Raw genomic sequence first — 20,658 nt, 5'->3', positions numbered from 1 at the left:
GGGTGCATCTATGAGATTAGCATCAGAATGGGGGAAAACCCAACACCCCCAAATAAGAAATTTTCATGTTTCTCATTGTGCCAAAAAATTGTAAAGTATGTAGGATGGAAATATTAAGTAGTTTAAAATAGCCTTAAAATGTTAATGAAATCCAGTGAGATCTCTACATTTCATGTGCTCTGTCAATTTAGTGTTTCTAACACTATTAAAATGAATCTCCGTTCCGGCCACATGGCTCAGTGGTTGAGCCTCGACCCATGAGCCAGATCAGGGTTCGATTCCCGGTCAGGGCACATGCCCGGGTTGCGGGCTCGATCCCCAGTAGGGAGCATGCAGGAGGCAGCCGATCAATGATTTTCTCATCATTGATGTTTTTCTCTCTCTCCCCCTTTCCTTTCCTCTCCGAAATCAATAAAAACATGTTTAAAAGAAAAAAAAAGAATCTCCAATATCCTGTTATACTTGCAACTGGAGTTTGTGAAGTACTAGAATATCTGAAGTAGACATTGTGCAGGGTATGTTATTTTGTAAGATTTATTCCATTTAAGCTTCCCTCTCTGTAATGACCTCCTAAACAGCTGGGCTTTTTGTGAAACTTCTTGTAAAAAACTGCACTATGTCCGAATTACCTGATCCTAATGCCCGTAGCCTAGCCCCATCTCCCAACATTGTGATAACCAGAAATACCCCTAGAATTCCCACATGCCCTCTAGAACTCTCCTGGTGGATACAGCTCGCAGGCCAACTTGTAGTGGAGGACAATAGTTTAATTTCCACATGAAATCTTGTTCAAAATGTTTTCCTGGCACTCCTTTATGGACTGTTTTTTTAGTACATGGCTTTTTACGCTGACAGGTTCTTTTTGCTGTCTTTCATTCCTGAATTCTCTGAACATCCTGGATCCTGGCATTTGTTCCTGACACTCGTATTCTGAAAGTTCCTATCCCAGACACCCAGTTTTGCTTTGATTGGTACTCTGGTTCTCTGTGCATGCTCAGTCTTGCTAAACAGATCGTAATCTCGAGCTAGCTTCAGTAGCTCCCGTTCCCACGGTCACAGCTCAGGCACTCGGGCCTGCGTGCATGCTCGCTCCCGGAGGCTTTTAAATCAGAGGCTACACCGGGTTCATATTCAAGTAACGTAATTCCTTTACTTACTCCACAAAGTGATCACTGTGCAGCGCAAAATGACAACTTTTGTGCAGGTCTTACACATTACAAATACAAAAACACGTCTTATAAAGTTGCCATTAACCAGTACAATCATTATAATGTGGCTACCATTAATTCATCGCATCTGACGTGCTGTAGTGCCTCACAATGCCACTGTCGCATCCAGCCCTGTCCTCTTGTTTCTTTCCTTTTCTTCCTGCTGAGTCCTGCTGCATTCCCTGGGCTGGGTCTTGAGACTCTCTCTCCTTTCCTCCTGGTCTATACCAGTAGTTCTTAATCTTTTTTGAGTCTGGATCCCTTGGAGAAGGGGAAGAAAAATGCATATTTGCACAACATTTTGAACGCATATTTAAGGTGAGGGATTCCACTGTTTCTTAAACGTTTTAAAAAGCCCACGCCTCCTGCTAAACGTAAAACCCTCGTGAACAGCCCTCCCACACACAACATTCTGATGAGATGTGATCTTACAATCACTGATATGTAGTTGATATCCATTCTCCACCAGCCAAGATAGAAACATGGATGTGAGAGAGACACATTGATTGGTTGCCTTCCACATGTGCCCCGCCCGGGGCCGGGGATCGAGCCTGCAGCCGAGGTACGTGCCCTTGGCTGGAATCGAACCCAGGACCCTTCAGCCTGTGGGCCGATGCTCTAACCACTGAGCCAATACGGCCAGGGCCCAGCTAAACTTTTGGTCTACATCAGAAAACCAGTAAAAAGTTTTGTTTCCAAAATATAATATTGTTCAAGATTCTGATCGCTTCCTCCACTCCAATCCCCCACTGAGACTTGTCACTTTGAGAGACCACTCTCACAGCCATCATGTCTCGAAGTCTTTTATATCCACAGTTGGGTTTCTCTCGTCAGTGTCAGGCACATCTTATCAACTGCCAGTGAAAATCTTCACTTTGCTTCTCAATTTCTCTTTTCCTTTGCCTCCACTGCCCTTGCCTAGGCACCTTTCTTGGTTGGGTTTAGAGTTTAGCAGTTTATGTTGCAGATAGAGTCCACCATCCTAAATGACAGGGAATGGTTTGGGGGACTAGTAAAATGAAATACATTTGCATGGTACTTTATGCACAGCTTAAATGTTTTCATATATGTTATTTCTTAGTCTTTACCATAGTCCTTGAGGTAGGCAGGACCGCAGAGTGAAGAGCCAAGGTCACGCTAAGGACGGGCCTGCTAGACGGACACCAAGGTCTGTTATATTGTAGTTCAGTGCTTTTGCTCTTCTGCCCCTCGAACATCCTGAACTAGGTCCTGTTACATCCGGGGGAAATCTTGGAAAAAATCAAAGCTATTGCTTTCTAAGAGCTTATGTGACACTTTGACACTTAAAAATATGATGGCCCCACCCTGGCCGGGTAACTCAGTTGGTTAGAGCATTGTCTCAATTTCGCCAGGTTGTGGGTTTGACCCCTGGTCAGGGCACATACAAGAATCAGCCAGTGAATGCATAAATAAGGGGAACAACAAATCTATGTTTCTCTTCCTAAAACTTAATAAACGAATTAAAAAATATATGATAATCCCCAAAGTATGTTATATATATATCATTTAAAAAAAATATTACCTTTCATGTATTTTTCAAGGCAGTATGCTTTTCTTCACAAAATTTCTAACTTTATTTAAAAATACTCACATGCACATACTGAACGATGTTCCAAAGAAAGCTAATAAGCAGGTTTAACAGAGCCATTACTTTCTAGGTGCTTATGATGATTTTCCTTTCTTTTATATTTATGTACTAAATAACGACTTTTTTATTGGAACTCATCCAACACAGGAAAATGCAAAACTCACTCTTAATTTACCTCACCCATGTACACACAAAACCAACACATGCGCATACACACTTCTCTCCTTGGAGGAAGCACTGTTAGCAGTTTGTTGTTTTTCTTTCCAAGCCTTTATTTGTGTGATTATACAGCAGCATATGTACCAATCATATTTACAGGTGGTTGTTGGTTTTTTGTTAATCATAAGTCATCTCACTATAATTATTTAGTGATTTGTTCTTTTCCCTTTAACAGTACGATCTGGAGATCTTTCTCTGTATTTTGGTTTATCTCTCCTTTTTAAAAAAAACCTGTATGTTTTTATTGATTTTAGAGAGGAAGGGGGGAGATAGAGAGAAACATCAATCGGATGCCTCCTGCACGCCCCCTACTGGGGATGGAGCCCGCAACCCCAGCATGTGCCCTGACCGGGAATCGAACCTGCAACCTTTTGGTACATGGGATGACACCCAACCAACTCAGCCACACTGGCCAGGGCAGTTTCTCTCTCCTTTTAATGTCTATGTAGTATTCCATAGTTTGACTATACCATAAAATATTTTATTGCTGCTTTAGATTGATCAAAATTTTTTGCTATTACAAACAATACCATATTCTTGTAGTACATATTTATACTTCTACCAGCACTGAAAAAAGTGCCTATATCCTTGTATCTTTATGTATACTGATATTATCAGTCTTTTAAATATTTACCTAGAAAGCTCTTCTTGGCCTTTTGTATTTCTTCTGTGTATTTTCAGTTTATATAGCATCTGAATAATTCTTTTGGGTCATTTGTTCCTTTATCATTTAATTGGTATAATCTCTTTGACTGTTCCAGATATTAACCCTTGCTCTGCTATATACTACAGATATTTTTTTTCTAAACTGTTACTTGTATTTTAACTTGTTAATAGTGCCTTTTTATGTGCAGTTTTGTTGTTGTTTTTGGTTTTGTTTTTAATATACACCAGTCTTGTCAGTCTTTTTTCTATGACATCTGGATTTTATGCTTTGGGAAAGCTTTCTCTAGCCCGTGGATTTAAAAATATTTTTCAAATTTTTCTTCTAATACATTTATAGTGTTGCTTTTTATGTTTAGCCTTTGATATATTTGGAATTTATGTTTGTGTTTGTGTGTGGCAGGGTGCTGTATTAGTTTCCTAGGGCTGCAGTAGCAAATTACCACAGGGTGGGTACATTATGACAATAGAAATTTATTTTCTCACAGTTCTGGAGATCAGAAGCCTGAAACTAAGTTGTTGGCAAGGTTGAGTCCTTTCTGGAGGATCTGAAGGAGAAACTTCTGAACCTCTTCCCTAGCTTCTGGTGGCTGCCAAGCAGTCTTGGCATTCCTTGGCTTGTAGGTGCAGCACTCCAGCGTCTCATTCCCTTTGCCTTCTCTCTGTGCCTGCTTCTTTTTGTCTCTTATGAGTATACTCATGGGATTTAGGGCCTGCCCTAATCCAGTAGGGTCTCATCTCAATCCTTACTCTAATTTCATCTGCAAAGACCCCATTTCTAAATAAGATCGTATTCTGAGGTTCTGGGTAGATGTGTGTGTGTGTGTGTGGGGGGGGTGTTGTTGGGCACTGTTCAACTAATTTTATTTTTCCCAAGAGAAGTTTAATGGTTTCTGTGGTTTTCTTATGCAGTCCTTTCTTTCCTCACAAGTATGATGTGCTTGATTTAGTTGGTCTGGTTCAGGACTATTTGTTGCTTTTACACTATTTCGGTTATGATAATTTGTAGGATGTTTTAATATACTCTAAATTCCTCCCCTCCCCTTAGTGTTCTTTATTCAAATATTTCTTTCACATTATCTCTAATTCACATAAGCTTTGGAGTTTATTGAGTTCATTAAAAACATGCTGAGATTTTGATTGAGATTGCATTGAATTTATAGATCAAGTTGGGGGAAACTGACATGCTTACAATATTGAATCTTCCCTTTAGGGCCATGTTCTCCATTTATTTAGGCATGTATGTCTTTCAGTAAAGGTTTGTAGCTTTCTTTATATAGGTCTTACATATTTCTTGTTAGGTCTAAAACTAGTGATTTTGTAAATGGTCCTTTTTTCTTTTATATTTTCTAGTTGATAATTTCTGGCTTATAGAAAAACCATCTAAAAAATCTTTTATTGATTGATTTTGTATGTGCCCTGACCAGGGATTGAACCTACAACCTTGGCATAGGGGGACGACGCTCTAACCAACTGAGCTACCTGGCCAGGGTTAGAAAAGCCACTTATCTTTGTACGTTGATCTTGTATCCAACCACCTTACCTCAATTATTTTATTCTATAGTTCAGTTGAATTTCTTAGTTTTTCTTGATAAATTACCATATTGTTTGAAAATAGTGATAGTTAATTTCTCTTCCTTTTCAATGTTAATATAGTGATAATTTCTCTTCCTTTCCAATCTTTTTGAAGGTTTGTATATGTGCTGTTACACTGTCCAGAACCCCAATAGTAGAGTGTTAAACAGAAGCACATTGAGTGAACATGGCACTTAAAATCTAAATAGAAAGAAACATAAAGACAAACCAACCAAGCCACAGATGCTGCACAAGAAAACAATGGACTTATGATACATAAAAGGAAAATGGCAGAATTCTGACTAGCAAGTGCTCCCTGTACTCCCTCTTGCATAATATTACTTAAAACCTTCTAAATCCTTCTAAGACCTGCACTAGGCAGCTCCATCAAGTTACCTGGCAACATGGGAATCTGTTCTACCTGCAGGACAAACTGTTTCAGTCTGGCTCCTAACAGTTCATTCAATCTTTAGACTGACCATTGATAGTTCCTGAGGTCAGTCACAGAACAGTGGTGACACTCAGCTGCCACATAAGCATGTGCTAGTACGCTTGGGGCTGAGGTTCTTGTTGGTATAGTGAAAATTCCTTCCTAAATAAGAATTTCGAGTCCTTGTAACTAACCAGCTTTTTGCACTGTTTTTAGTTTCTGCCTATTTAGGTTTTCACCTACAATCCAGTTGAGAATTAACTTGTGGCTAAAATTGGCTGTGCATGGTAAAAGACACTACAGACTTAGCTTCGCAAAGAATGGCTTTTCCTTCACTCATTTCTTAACAAGTATCAAGCGCCTACGTAATTGTAGTTTACTAAATAGGTTAATAGAGCTCGGACTTTAAAAAGAAAATAACAACAATTAGATACTTAAATAGGAGCTTGGGTTTCTATAGATATTATGATGCCCACTTTAAAGATAGAAACTGAGTGCTAATAAGGATCGGAATCTTAATGTTTTTAAGGTTAAAGTTACCAGAACAAGCCTACTCTCCCCTAGTTAAGATTTTCTTTCTTAAGCCCTGGCAGGATAGTTCAGTTGGTTAGAGTGTAGACTGGATACGCGAAGGTTGTGGGTTCAATCTCCAGTCAGGGCACATACAAGAAGCAACCAATGACTGCATAGATAAGTGGAACAACAAATCGATGTTTCTCTCTCTCTCTCCCTTCCTCTCTAAAAAAATCAATAAAAAAATTTAAAAATGTTTAGAATTCCTTTAAGCGATAACACACTTTGAAAGACAATCTATAATAATTCAAATATCAAATTACTTGACAAAGATGAGGTTTCTGAAAATTTTAATATTAAAAATGCTTATAAGATAAAATGCTTATTAATGCTCAAAATTAAAGCATGATCTCAATCAAATATATACTGAATACATGTAAAGATAACTGGGGGGAAAATTCTACCAAAATGCTAATATCTGAGAACAATCTCAGTGATGGCATCAATTGTGATTATGATTTTCCACAGTGGGCATGTTTTACTTTTTTTTTTAAAATATATCTTTATTGATTTCAGAGAGAGGAAGGGAGAGGGAGAGAGAGAGATAGAAACATCAATGACGAAAGAACCATTGATCGGCTGCAGCCCACAACCTGGGCATGTGCCCTGACCGGGAATCGAACCCTGATCACCTGGATCCTAGGTCGATGCTCAACCGCTGAGCCACACCCAGCTGGGCATGTTTTACTTTTTAACATATTACTTTAAAAAAAAATCTTCACCTGAGGATATGTGTGTTGTTTTTTATTATTGATTTTAGAGAGAGAGGAAGGGTGAGAGGGAGAGAAACATCGATCAGCTGCCTCCCATTCCTGCCTCTGACCAGGGATTGAACTTGCAGCCCTTTGGTGCATGGGACGATGCTCCAGCCAACTGGGCCACACCAGCCAGGGCTAACATATTACTTTTATGATCAGAAATCTAAAATTATAATCACTGATTTGAGTAAGCAAAATAAACCTTTTATGGAATTACTTATGAGACACGAAGACACTGAAAATCATTGATCTGCTAATTCAGGAAGACACCTAAATTTGCACAGCAGTGTGCTAGTTGTAACTCACTTCAAAGGTAGTGTCTTTAATGGTTCAATGTCTTCAAATATTTGTTTAAACTTGAGTTTAGAACTCACTACTTTTAGTTAGGTGTGACTATCAGCAAACAAGCACATTTTTGTATTTATAGAAAAGAAATGTATATGGGAAAGTGCTTTGAAAAAATATAAAGCAATATACAAAGGCAAGCACTATATAATCAATTCTTTGTGTAAGTTCTGCTTTTTATTGACAGGGAGCGTTATCATTGTGTACAAAAGCAAAGACTTCCCTGTGGTGTGCAGCTGTGGTCACTGTTTGTAGAAGCCATGTGTTTGGGCTGTGACTGTGCTTCCTAGATGTAGTTTGCCTTTGCAAATAGTCCAGGATAAAACTGGGGAAGTTGCAGTCTGGACTCCATTCAAGCCAGGCCCAGGGCACCTTCAGTCCAATAGATGTTTATTGAGAAGCCTAACAGCAAGAAACTGTGCTGCAATGATACCAAGATAAAGAAAAATAGCCTCTTGCCTGTGCTCAGCATATAGTTAACATGTATGTTTGAAAACATTCCATCTAATCTTCACAGCCACCCTGTAAGGTAGGTAGAGGACCCCTCATTTTACAGGAGGTTAGTTTTCCCCATGTCACACAGCTTATGTGTAGCAGAGCCAGAACTGGAACTCAGGTCCTCTGACCCTAACCCCAGCGCTGTATGCCATGGCTGCTGCCTCCTGGACCAGCAGTCCCTGCCTTCCCGTTAGAGGTACACAGCTTAAAGAGGAAACACATATACAAATATCAGTGCAAGGCCGTATCGATAAGGTGTTTTACGGAGTGCAAAGTGCAGGAGAAAAAAAAAAGAGAAGGGCCATTAATTTCCTCCTGCCACATTTTCAGTCCTAAGAACAAGTTGCCTCCTTTTCGGTGCCAGGTATCTTCAAATGCAACGTAGCTGTTGGTGCTAGCCTAAGGGAATGATGCTCATACAAGGCCTCACTTCCTTTCTTTTTGTATGTCTCATTTTACCTGTCTTTTCCTCTTGTTCATGTGTGAATTACTGTCCCTGGATCTGTAGCTCCATGCCTATTTTCCTGAGGGTGTATCTTGGCCTTTTGGTTCCCCAGAACCATGTCTGTCTCAGTCTCTTCCAACGAATCTTCTTCCTGTACCGTATCTTTCTCTCTGTCTCTTCCCATCACTTCATTTCTCCTTTTGCCCTCCTTCCTGCTGTCTCTGCTTCAGATGTCCCCAGTGAAGATATGAAGTGCAGATATAAACAAAATAATTATTTCAGAATACTGTTCCATTTTCTCTGTTACGACTTTTTAAGTAGCTACGTGGGTGGAGACCTCCAAGTTCTCTTTCAGTTCTGGAACTCGATGCAGAGGTGTTCCATGTGTGAATCTGAGTTGTTTTTCCTAAATAATGTAGAATCATTTTCTGGGTAAGAAAATACCCTTGATCAAGGGTAGCAGCCCACACATGACTTATGTCAATGACATTTACTTGAATGTTTTCAAAGTAAATATGGTATTTTCAATTTAAGGCTGGAAAACCAGGGAGCAGACATGGGGAGAGTCCTGCATCCTATTCTCGAATGGTTGCCGGGTTGGAGCGTAAAGTAATGAGAGGGATTATAGGAGGGGAGATTACCAAACACCAGGATCATAGCCCTGGCCTGGTGGCTCAGCTGGTTGGAGCGCTGTCCCATGCACCAAAAGGTCGAGGGTCCCATTCCGATCAGGGCACATGCCCAGCTTGCTGGTTCGATCCCTGCTCAGGGTGTGTAGGGGAGGCAACCGATTGATGCTTCTCTCTTTCTCTCTCTCTCCCTTCCTTTCTCTCTAAAAGTCAATACAAACATATCATCTGTGAGGATTAAAAAAAAAAAAAAGGAGCATATACCTCAGTGGCAGAAGAAACCATTGAGAAAAATCCTGCACAGCCCTTCAAAACTGGGAGCTTTATGAATTCCTGTTCAAAGGGTGAGACTCTGATTTGGTAAATGAGTCTTATTCTAATGTCTAGTAATCCAAACTCTACTTTTGAAACCCCACAAGCCCGGCCGGGCATGGCTCAGCGGTTGAGCATCGACCTAGGATCCAGGCGATCGGGGTTCGATTCCCGGTCAGGGCACATGCCCGGGTTGCGGGCTCGATCAACAACTCTCTCATCATTGATGTTTCTATCTCTCTCTGTCCCTCTCCTTTCCTCTCTCTGAAATCAATAAAGATACATTAAAAAACAACAACAACAAAAACGCACACAAGCAGCATAATTAAAAACTACTTAAATCCCAACCGTACAGCATGAAGTAGTTGAAATCACCCTGGAACATGAATCAGAAGCCCCAGGTTCTCACTTGAGAATGGCCACTCTTTATAGGGTGGCAAGTCAGTTTACCATTCTGCACCTGTTTCTTCATCTATAAAATGAAAATAATATGTTCACCTACCTCACTGAGTTTTTCTGAGAACCAAGTAAGATAATCTATGTAAAAATGCTTTGAAAATTATTAAGGTATATATAAAGTGGTGCTAATAACAGCAGCATCAGAGCCCATAAACTCCACTCCACATATTTATATTTGTGAGTAAACAATTAGAAACAGTGATTATTAATCAGAAACTACATTATGAAACAATTATTCTTTCCTTGCTTATCAAGCATGAAGGCAGTATAATCATTAATCGCATTGACCTTGAAGGCAGAAAGTACTGAATTCAAATCCCAACTCTGCCACCAGCAGTGTGATTTTGGGTAATATTTTAATTATTCTGGGTCATACACACACAGTGAGGATAACAGATTTTCCAATGAGATAATGCATGCAAAATGTTTGATATATTGCCTGGCACATAGCAAGTACTCAATAAACATTAGCTTTAAAAAGTATCAGACATTTCTTGAGCACTTGAAATGTGCCAGGCCTAACTTGGTAAACAACATGAAAAGACACTGTCCTGTTTCAAAGAGCCAACAATTTGGTGGGGAAACGCACATACAAACAAAAAAAACCCATGCCCACTGCTCAAATGCAAAGGCAGGTTAGAAAATGAACTTATAAATCTGCCTGGAAAGACAGGTAAATAGAAAACTTGGAGAAGGAAGCATTTGACTCAAGACTTTTGAAGGGTGAATAGACGTTTGTATCCAAAAGGCTTGGTGCTTTTTACTTGGCTTTATCATTTGCCCACAGGGGCTTGATACCTTGAAAAGTCAAGGCTCATGTTTATGCTTGTTAGCTTTCTTGTGATTCAGCCTAAACATTCTGGTGAATTCATAAGCATGGTGTTGGGAATTCATTTTACTTGCTGTCTTCCATAAGTGAAACATCTGTTTTGTTTTCATTTCATAGACTCCTTAACAGCTGTATAAACAACTTCTTGCACAGGGTATAGACTGGTTCCCCCTACGTAAAAGTGTTGGCATCCTTGGTACATGTTGTTGATCCCATTAAGGAAAGAAGGCAGGGAAGACTTGTAACCACTTGTCTCTGGAGGAGCTGCAGTGACCAGGATAAATGGGTAAGGAATAAAAAGTGGAAGGCTCAAGGACTTGTTCTTCTGGAGAGAATGGGAAGTTTACAGATAGCTGTCCTTTGTCCACGTGCAAATGCGAAAATACAGGCAGCTTTGTATTGGCCAGACGCCTTAGTACCAAACTGAAGTGCCTTTCTCATTTCACCAAGTATTTTAGCAGAGAATTTGGGAGTAAGACATGTTGCCCTAAGTGGAAGAAATTTCACACCTTTCTTTGGGCTTTCTGCTTCCTAAATATTGGCTAAATCCCTCATCTGAATAACATATGGGAAGATGTTAAAAGCTGTGTTTATTCTGTATCTGTTTCTACACCAGTAACTGCCGTGTTAGAGAAATGTAATTGGCACTGAACAGAAATCATCTGTTACTTTATAAAAGTCATATAATCTTATGAATTTAGAGTTGGAAGAGCCTTAAAGAGCTTGTAGTTCATCCTCTCCATTTCACAAATGAGGAGACAGTGGCCCAGGGAGGCGAAGGGGGTTGTTCCATACAGAGTCCTCTTACCTGGCTTTTGTCAACATTTTGCATGAGGATGATTTTGAGAGACCGGACCCATCGTACTTTCCAATTGCAGGAGACATAAATGAATTGCATTTCTCCCCACACTGGCTGAGAAAGATACAGACCAAAGCAAAGGAAAACCCTGGTAAGCCCTAAGAAGGAGTGAAGCCAGCAACACTGAAGTTTCTGTATCGGCCCATGTAATTGGTGCTGAGCGAGAGTAAATCAGATTCCAATCCACTAAAATTTAGGGCACCTGGCCCGGAACTTTTAACTAAGAGTCTGTGGTCAACAACAACAACAACAACAGCACAGTCACCAAGACTGGGTAGTACCTTGACCCAAAGCCAAGAGACAGCAGGGCCGTGCCACAGAAAGTCCGCAGACGGGATGCTCCACCTCGACGTGCACGCTGGAAGGGGAGCCTCTGGATTCTGTGGCAGGATGTCATGTCGTTAGGAGCGATCCCCTCCGGAGAAGCTGCAGCAGCTGGCAGGACGCGGAAAGGCCATCTTTGGCCCGCAGGAAGGCCATTTCCTTCAGATTCCTATTTGGAAGCCAGAGTGCATGGCAGCTGATAAGCCAGGCCGCAGATGAGCAGATAGGCACGCGCTCACCGCCCTTTCCTTCCTTCCCGCGGAGGGACGCCCTCCGCGCCGCTCGGACCCGCTGCGCCCCGCCGGGAGGGCCGGTCCCCCCCGCCCCCCAGGGTAGGGTCTCCGCCGCGCGTTTCCTACCTGGCTCTCTCGGCCTCCCACCTCCATCCCGCCCCCTTGGCCCGGAGCCGGGGAGGAGCGGACACTGCTCGGGTCAGGCTGGTCCCGGGGGGAGGGGGAAGCGTCCGCGGTGACGGAGCGCGGCCCGCAGAGCCTCGGCCCTCCTCACCGCCCCGCACGCCCTCCGCCCGCAGGCAGCGGCCGCCCGCGCTGCGCCCCGCGTCCCCGCGGCAGCTCGCCCCCGCGCCTCGCTCGCGGGCCGGCTGGGGGAACCCGGGGAAGCCTCGGGGCCCAGGGGCGGTGGCGGCGAGACCCCGCCCCGGCCCGCCGGCCCGCGCCTATCGCGGCCGCCGGCCTGGTCACGCGGAGAGCGGAGGTGCGGGCTCGGGGCCAGCGCTCCGCGGCTGCGGGAGTCGCGGCGGGCTGGTCGGGGCGGGGTGGAGGGTGGAGGGTAGAAATAGGGGCGGGCGGGCCGCGGCAGTCTCGGAGGCGAGCCGAGCCGACCTGAGCCACGCCGAGGGCGCCGGACGCGGCGCCGAGCCCTGAGCACCCATGCTGCAGACGCTGGCCTGGGGCTCACTCTTCTTCCCGGGGCTCTTCGCGCTCTGCACCTGGGCGCTGCGCCGCGCGCGGCCCGAATGGAGCGACTACGACTGCGTGATGGTCAGCACCAGGTACGCGGCGAGGCCGGCGCCGCCCGCCCCGCCCGGCCGCGCGGGCCGCCCGCCCCGCGTGCGCCCGCCCCTGCGCCGGGGAGGGCGAGAGGGGCGGCGACAGGAAGCGGGGGGCGCCTCCCTAGTTCCTTGCCCCTCTCGGCCGCGCTGGTCGGGGCTCCGGGGGGACCCCGTGCGTCCCGTGCTGGAGGGAGCGGGGCCGGGATGGGGAGGGACGGCTGCCGCTCGTCTGCCAGCTGCCCTGGGGGTCGGAGCGCGGCGCCCGCCCCGCCGCCGTCCTCCCGGCGCTGGCAGCCGAGGGGGAGGTCGGGCTGAGGACTTCGGGCGTTATGCTGTCCACAGGACGGGATTAAGCGCCCCCCCTCCCCCGCGCCCCCTTTTTCTCTTTTCTGCCGCACCGTAGGCTGGTTTCTTCAGCGCAGGCTGTGCTGGCCACCGGGTCAGGGATCGTCATCGTCAGCTACTGCAAAAACGTGGTCTCCGACAGGTAACATCCAATGCCAGGTGAAAGAAGTACAAATATCACCACTGAACTCTTTCGAAGTTTGCATATTTTAGTGGCTCACAGACACTAACATCAGCACACGCTGCTGGGTAGCCCATTAATGGGAAAACTTGGGCACCATAGTTACTCCCCACCTCCTCTCCTTACCTCTTTTTGCGTGGTCACCTTAGGAGAGTAAACTGAAGAAGTGCTAGAGAATGACAGTCTCAGCCTGATTTAAGGTGGCATTGAGAAGACAGTGCGGTCCATTGATCCAAGTTCTGTAGGAGAGAGATACATTTGAAAAGGATTCAGAAGTGAGAGTGTGGCTTTTGTTTCTTTTAAGTGATCTCACTGGGGTCCTGTTCTGGAGCATTCATTGGCCAGGATATGTGCAGTGTGGTTTAGCACAGCCTTACAAATGCTGCTCTTGTCTTTTCTCTGGATTTGCTAAAAGGTGGTGGAGGGTTTTTGGGTGCTTTTAGAAAACGGACTTGTGTGTCAGTCCAGAGGCTGGCTAGGAAATGTGCATCTAGTGAAAGGAATCATAAAGACCAAGGGTGGTCTACTTTGTATATATAGTATTTAAACCTGGGCAATGGTGGTGTGTTGTTTTTGAAGCCATTTTTTTTTTTTTTACCTGTCTTCCTAGAACCACTCTCAACTTTCTCCCAGGTAAGTTGAAGAGTGACAGTCATCATACAGGGAAAGTCTGATCATGAGCCTTTTCTCATGTTGACTCTGCAGTGTCCCTCTTTTCACCTGTTGAGACTGCAGTGGGAGGAGAGCCTGAGTGGGGTATGTCTCACTGGCCTGCAAATGCAGTGCCTGGATCTTACTTGGGATTAATGCTGCCATCATGATTTTTGTGCTTTTCTTGGTGAGTTGTGTGTAATTGCTGAGAGAAGACAGGTCGGATGACTTTGATTGCATGTACCCAAGGCTAACAGCATTTGCATGGCTGGGTTTGAAAGCATCAAATAAAAAATTTTAGTCCAGCATTTTGTGATTACGTGACAAGCTTCCTCAGTGCCCCCACCCAGTGTTTCAAATCAAACTTGAAACCAGCCTCTTGCAAAGATTAGGACAAGTGTGGTTCAGCACTATCTTGAGCTGACATGAGGGCAAGCAGCAGGCAACTACTACACATTTTAGAAAAACATATTTGCGCATAATTAGCTTTCAGTTCTGTAGCACCACTGTTGTGTTTCCCCCTTAAAAACGGTGTGTTTTAGTGGCTTGAGCATGGTAAGAAACCTGAGCTTGGTTTTCAGATACATTTCTTTTTTCTTTTCTTTTTTTAATATATCTTTATTGATTTCAGAGATTCAGATACATTTCTGTGCCCTCTACCTTCACATGGATGCATAAGGGTGCTCTAATGGCATCTAGATCATCTAAAAAAACCCAAAACACACACACAAAAAAACCTTTTGGGGCTCATATCCTATATACTCAAATATTTTTCAATTACATGCTTTTTCACTTTATGCCTTCATGTTGACTGTCTATAGATAGAGGATATCTATAAATCCCAATTTATATGCAGACTGTGGTATGGGGCCAAGGATTTCATCAGCTTCTTAAAGAGGTCTAGATCCCTAAAAGGGCTAAGAGTCACAGCTCTAGGCAATTTTCTCAGTTTAAGCACTTTTATTTGGGTAGTACTTTTTACAGTTAAAGGGACTTTCACACTTTTGGTTTTTAATCTTTACAATAACTTTGTCAGGGAAGTAAGACAAGGATTACTATCTTCATTTTATAAAGAAAGCTAAGTCCCAGGTTTTTGGTAGTTACGATTACAATCTAGATCTCTTGCCAATAAATCTTGAGAGAATTCTACCAAGCAGCCACAATTTCAGATCTTATTCAATTGGTACTGTGTACAAAATATTAAAACCCTAAGCCCCACTCAAGGCCAGCTATATTTCAGCTCAGCTTTTAATAGCTCCTTATAGTTTATTTAACTTGGAATTGCTTTAAGAAAGCAGTGGAGACCATTGATGGGCAGTAGAATAAACATTGCATCTTTTTGCCTAAATGGACTTTGGCTAATTAATTCACCTGCATGTATATTACATTTTCCATCATTACTTGTTTGCCTGTTTCTTTGTTTATGCATTATTGAGTTATGCTGTGGTGAGTGTGGAATCACTTAGGACCAGGAACTTGAATGGCACCCTCTATAGAGTATATTTCTAATGTTGCATTTGGTCGACTGGCTCCTTAGGAAATCCCCTGAGGCAAAGTTACAAATACAGGTTTGAGGGCTGTAGTATACCATTAAGTGTCTTGGGGTGGGGTGGGGGGGGTGGAGCCTTAATTAGCATTGCAGGTGATTCTTATGTTCAGGTAGTTTGAGAACCACAAAACTAAATTGTTTCTTCTACCTAACACATGGTGCTCAATATAAATCTGCTATTTAGTGAATCTAATCCTTCCCAGCATAGGATATGATTTCAATTTAGATGTTTTTATCCACATCAATTTTCTGTAGAATTAGGATTTATCATTTGGGAACAAAATTATAAAACTTAGACACTCCTTCTAATCTGCTCTAGGATAGTGATAAACTGTCATTTCAACTCAGTAAATATTGATTCAACCCCTTTGGAGAAGTAAATGGAAACAGTGTCTTTTGTCCCAGCTTCTCTTTTGGTATCTGACTGCTATAAGGTAGTCCTTGAGCTCCGGGCTCATTTCCAGACATATTTTTCTTAATGAGTGGAATTGGGATTAGCTATAGAATTATAAAGAAAAATGGTCAGGGTTGCTTGCCAGTTACTCCCTAGAGTGGGGTTACAAGCAGATGCAAGAGGAAACTCCCAAGTGTTGAGCAACGAGTGAAGTTAAACTGGAAATATTGGATTGAGATTTGGGACACCTTCCAAACCAGTTTCTTGGTGGGGCTGTTGAATCATTGGTAGAGATATCTATATCAAAGTCAGCATATATCACGAAATGCCAGAAAATCCATTACAAATGAGTAGCTAAATCAAGCAGAGAGAGCTAGTCATTTAAACCATGGTGCTTTCTGCCTTTGACAGGAATTATCCCTGTAATTTAGAGAAAGTTGTTCAGTCGATCAACTTCAGCATCTTCATTGTAAAGTATCTGGAGTAAAAAAGTCGGATTGCTACAAAGCTGAAGGAAATGTGTTTGAGAAGAGGTTGGCTTGGAGTCTGCCTTCATAGTTGATATCCACAATTATTTCATGGACCACTCATATGCTTTCTTTCAGGCACTGGCTTGCCCGAGAATATGTCTGGTTTTTGGTTCCATATATGGTCTATGACACCTACGCCATGTACCTCTGTGAATGGTACCGAACCAGAGAACAGAACCGCAGACACTCCCTCACCATTTTTCGAAACTTCCTAAGTAAAAACCGTCTCATGATCACGCACCACGTGGCCATTCTGTTGGTCCTTGTGCCAACTGCACAGGTATGGCCTCCCAGGATACAGCCACCAGCAGCCTTGGTCACTCGTTTCTCCCATTGATCTGGGTATCCTGACCATTACTTAGGAGTCAGGATTGCCCTTTTCCTTTGCTTTCCTACCTCACCCACTCCCATCGTGCCAGCTGCTTCTGCAGTTAAACCCCCCAGGCAAATAATGTAGAAACGTTCATGATCCTCCTTGCCAGCAACCCCCCAGCCCTTTGTGAACCTTTGCTAAAGGTTCTGTCTTTAGTTCATATAATATAAAAACAAGATAAAATACATTAAAAATTTTTTAAATGAGACAATTATTTGCTCAGTCAACTGGTTATTTGTTCTAACAGGGCCAGAGAGTACTATATGCATTATTATGTCACAAAAGTAGATTCTGAAAGCAAATAGCCTCATAATTTCTCCCCAGATCCATTTTTTCCCATAAAAACTTCATCCAACGAGAGGTGGGAATGCAAAGAGGAAACTAGTAATTTTTGAGTGCCTGCCAGGTGACAGGCACTTGATTCAAAAGCTCATAGCTTTCTGCTAATTAGAAATGACTAGAAATAACATTAGAAATTGTTAACCCTATGCCATAGATGAAGACACTGGGGCTCTAAAAGTTACGTAGCTCACTCATTGGTACTAATTAACAGAGCTGCTATCCTTTTATGCTATATTGCTTTCTTGAAAAGATAGAGAGGTAGAGTGTATTAGATTCTTTAAGAAGGCTCCCCAACATCTAGCACAGGGTCTGGCACATATTTTGTTGAACTGACCTGGCTAAGTGCCCTTGGCATGACTAAGTTAGATATCCAAAAGTAGGCTGCAGAGTTCCTTCCGGCTGACGTTGAAATTTAGAGAAAGCTTGGCGTGTGATGAAATCAGCCGATGAGAAGTTGCCTCTGGGTCCTAGTGACTCAGCCATCAAAGTGCCATCGCTATGGGAGCAGCAGGGTATTAAAGGGGTCTACACTTGTCCATTAGCATCTCCCTGTCCCTTTGTGGTCTCTCATGGTGACCCTTTTCAATAGCCCAGGTTAGAATTTTCCTTCTGGTGGTCCTTAACCTCCATGTCTTATCTCCCTGTTTCCTCTTGTCACCTGCAGAGGCTTAGGGGAGACCTGGGGGACTTCTTTGTTGGCTGCATCTTCACGGCAGAACTGAGCACTCCATTTGTGTCGCTGGGCAAAATTCTGATTCAGGCATGTATGAATGAAATGGCAGAAACAGTGTGGGGGGCACAGACTCCACTTTTCCTTGGCAGGTTGTGGGGTTTGCAGAAATCCCATAGTGCTAATCGTGGGATAGGAGACCCTTGAACAGACTTAAAGGTCAATTGTTCTTCCAAGCCAGTGGGGACAAAATTGTAAGTTTCATTAAAATTTAATAGTCCTTCGTGAATTTTTTTCCCCCTGGCCATAGATTTTCTCTCATCCTCTGTTCCTATGTTCCTGTGAGCTGGGTGGCTTTGGTCAAATTCTACTCACTGTTGGGAAACCTACAAGGATATATGCATATATAAATATGGCAGTGCTCAATCAACTTTTCCAAATGTCAGAAAGCTAGATGCTTGGCCTTTACTGCTGTGGGACTTGGGCTAGCCATATCTTGAAGGCCCAGCCTCTTGGTGACTGCAGTCTCCTTCCCCTTCTTTTGCAGCTAAAGCAGCAGCACACCCTCCTGTACAAGGTGAACGGGATCCTCACACTGACTACCTTCGTTTCCTGCCGGATCCTTTTGTTCCCCTTCATGTACTGGTCCTATGCCCAGCAGCAGAGAATAAGCATATTCCAGGTGCCATCCAGGATCCCTTTCTTCTGCAACGTGGCCAATGCCTTCCTCATCGCTCCCCAGCTCTACTGGTTCTCTCTGCTGTGCAAGAAGGCAGCTGGGCTCTTTGACACTCCCCTGGCCGAAAAGGATGGATAAGAGGTCCCAGGAGTCAGGCAGTGAGGGTGCCTCCTCACACTATGTGCCTCTTCCGCTCAGTGTTCCATGGACCACACTGCACCCTGGGTGGCCTTGGCCTTTTGGGTATTGATAAGCAGATAAGGGTTTGAGTTTTCCTAAAGAATATTCATATTACCTCCCTCTTCTAACCTGCCCCTTTTGCAAAAGCACTTTTAGTGACAACTATTGGATCCTGTCCGGCCTCCGTGGGCGGGCAGCAAGGTGGATTTAGTGCAAGCCCAAGGATCCTTCCTTGGGTCTTCTCTCAAGGGCCCTGGGAGGTAGAAGCATGGGTGTGGAGACAGGTGGACCAGGATGATAAGTGTCTGGGCACCCAACTGGCCCTGACATTGGCGGCTACCCACCTTTCCAGACACTCAGGGCAATATCCACACATACTAGGCCAGCAGAAGCAAGTGATGACTTATTTCCTGAAATAATCTATGTTGGCCTGGGAAAATCGTTGTGGGTAGGTAGTTTTTTATTGTTTACTAGATAATCCATTGCCTCATCCTTTCATTCATGTGCCAACATTGAATTCTCGTCTACTAACTTCCAATCAGATGTCTCAGTGGGGGTCAGGAGGCAGCAGTGGGAACTTGAAGCACTTGAGGAGGTAGAGAGGCTAATAACAGGTCAGCATCTTTGCAGGCTGACTCTGTAAGAAGTGTCAAACTTGTGAGTTTGTTGTAAACAGTCACAAATACTGTTCCCTTTTTAGCATGTCCTTCCAAGCCCAGCCTTCCCCATATCCACACACACAGGATGCTCTTGTTAAAAACTATAGGGGTAAAGTGAAAAGATGGCTACCAAGCTATTTACTGGGTACCCCACTGTTTGACACTGTCCTTTTCACGTGAAGTGGAAATGGACTTCCGTATTCTAAACCATGAAAAGTCGCATCTAGTAGGCTGCCTCCTAAGCCAGAGCTTTTGGTCCAAAGCCTATTCCGATGTGAGTGTACCACCATTTAGCCACAGAAGGCTGGAGAGCAAGAGTACAAGGCAGCCCTGGCCAGGTGATATCCTGGGGATGGACTCCTTCGCTACCACTTGCAGGTGGGATTCCCTGGTGCCGACACTAATCATTCCTTATCAACTAGGATGGGTTTTAGAAACTGCGCTACCACGAAATTTTTTTTTTTTTTAGGTGGTAGTGAGAAGCTAGATTTTTAAATGCCTTTTGATTCATTGTTGTCCATTAACTTAAAGTACTGAAGATGTGTCTCAAATTTTGACTATTTCAGTCTTTAATGGGTGCCATTTTAAAAATGCAAAATGATGTAATTTTTTACTGTTTTGTTCACTGTCAGTGTATCTTGTATAAATCACCCCTGTGGTGATTAAATTGCACTAATATTTCCCAACTTATTCTCATTTGTGAAATACATCAATACCAACTTCCTGTAAGACCCATCCCATCATCTGACTTGGATGGCTGCTGTGTGGTATTGTTTCTGGTCTGTGTTCATATCCATGTAACTGGCACAGGCAGGGTGTTGAGGGGAGGGGGATGTGTTAATGCTTTCAGCCTCCAGGAGGGCCTACCTCATACCTTATTCTAACATTGCTCCTATGATTCATGGTCCCAGTACACTGCAGGGTCCAAGAGTTCAAGTCCAGTGGTTACGAAACTTTAGGCCCTTTTGTCTTTCGAGGTGAACTCCAATTAGGAGTTGGGAGGGTAGAAACCTAATTGTAGGCCACAGAGCCAGGCCGCTTTAAGTGGGGGAGGGAACCTGAATGCCTCATTTTGAGTGAGGGTGTGGCTATGAAATAAAGGTGGTGATGGGGTATCTCCTTTTCCCTTCCTTGCCTCCCAAATTAAATGCCTCACCAACCAGTCCTCATAGTTCTGTAAAATACCCAGACACCTTAAAATGGAGTCTGCTTCTGTGGACTCCATTTCCTGCTCCCTCTCATTCTTTAAAACCATGACAATCTACTCCAGGCAGAAGATAATTACACTGACCCTTTAAACACATCTCTATTTACCAGACCTAGTTTTAGCACAGCCCTTCTGGATCCACTGAATGGAT

The 20,658-nt window shown here is 43.6% G+C and overlaps 2 protein-coding genes across 6 annotated transcripts; one reads left to right on the top strand and one right to left on the bottom strand.

The window, feature by feature from the left end:
- Positions 1 to 1,126: 1,126 nt before the first annotated feature.
- Positions 1,127 to 12,667, bottom strand: LOC308568949 (uncharacterized protein). 4 transcript variants are annotated; one of them, XR_014000534.1, is made up of 4 exons: positions 12,578 to 12,667; positions 11,693 to 11,904; positions 11,361 to 11,465; positions 1,127 to 1,469 (listed from the first exon to the last, which is right to left on the bottom strand). XR_014000534.1 is itself a non-coding variant. In XM_081162256.1 (4 exons), the coding sequence occupies exons 1-4, from the start codon at positions 12,119 to 12,121 to the stop codon at positions 1,283 to 1,285; spliced, it is 531 nt and encodes a 176-aa protein (XP_081018382.1). In that variant the 5' UTR covers positions 12,122 to 12,399; the 3' UTR covers positions 1,127 to 1,282. The 4 variants fall into 4 exon arrangements, 1 of the variants encoding a protein (XP_081018382.1); XR_014000536.1 differs by lacking the exon at positions 12,578 to 12,667 and adding an exon at positions 12,095 to 12,181 and having other exon boundaries at positions 11,361 to 11,461; XM_081162256.1 differs by lacking the exon at positions 12,578 to 12,667 and adding an exon at positions 12,095 to 12,399.
- On the top strand, positions 12,510 to 19,990 carry TLCD3A (TLC domain containing 3A). Of its 2 annotated transcripts, none has more exons than XM_081162254.1 (5): positions 12,510 to 12,747; positions 13,151 to 13,234; positions 16,473 to 16,677; positions 17,777 to 17,872; positions 18,330 to 19,990. In XM_081162254.1, exons 1-5 carry the CDS (start codon positions 12,626 to 12,628, stop codon positions 18,597 to 18,599), a joined length of 777 nt encoding a protein of 258 aa, XP_081018380.1. In that variant the 5' UTR covers positions 12,510 to 12,625; the 3' UTR covers positions 18,600 to 19,990. The 2 variants fall into 2 exon arrangements, with proteins under 2 accessions (XP_081018380.1, XP_081018381.1); XM_081162255.1 differs by having other exon boundaries at positions 12,664 to 12,747; positions 13,151 to 13,251.
- Positions 19,991 to 20,658: the final 668 nt, after the last annotated feature.

This window comes from Miniopterus schreibersii (assembly GCF_964146895.1).
Source record: "Miniopterus schreibersii genome assembly, chromosome: 16".
Taxonomy (NCBI): domain Eukaryota; kingdom Metazoa; phylum Chordata; class Mammalia; order Chiroptera; family Miniopteridae; genus Miniopterus; species Miniopterus schreibersii.
This window is presented reverse-complemented; position numbering and strand designations above follow the sequence as displayed.

Excerpts from the sequence above, each read along its gene's own strand:
- LOC308568949 (XM_081162256.1), bottom strand. The coding sequence starts at position 12,121 with ATGGAGGTGGGAGGCCGAGAGAGCCAG. Across the intron at positions 11,466-11,692 it reads TCTCTTGGCTTTGGGTCAAG|CCAGTGTGGGGAGAAATGCA; the intron begins GTACTACCCAGT and ends TATCTTTCTCAG. Across the intron at positions 1,470-11,360 it reads AAAATGTTGACAAAAGCCAG|GGATCCAGACTCAAAAAAGA; the intron begins GTAAGAGGACTC and ends CCCTTCTCCAAG.
- TLCD3A (XM_081162254.1), top strand. The coding sequence starts at position 12,626 with ATGCTGCAGACGCTGGCCTGGGGCTCACTCTTCTTCCCGGGGCTCTTC. Across the intron at positions 16,678-17,776 it reads TCCTTGTGCCAACTGCACAG|AGGCTTAGGGGAGACCTGGG; the intron begins GTATGGCCTCCC and ends TGTCACCTGCAG. Across the intron at positions 17,873-18,329 it reads TGGGCAAAATTCTGATTCAG|CTAAAGCAGCAGCACACCCT; the intron begins GCATGTATGAAT and ends CTTCTTTTGCAG.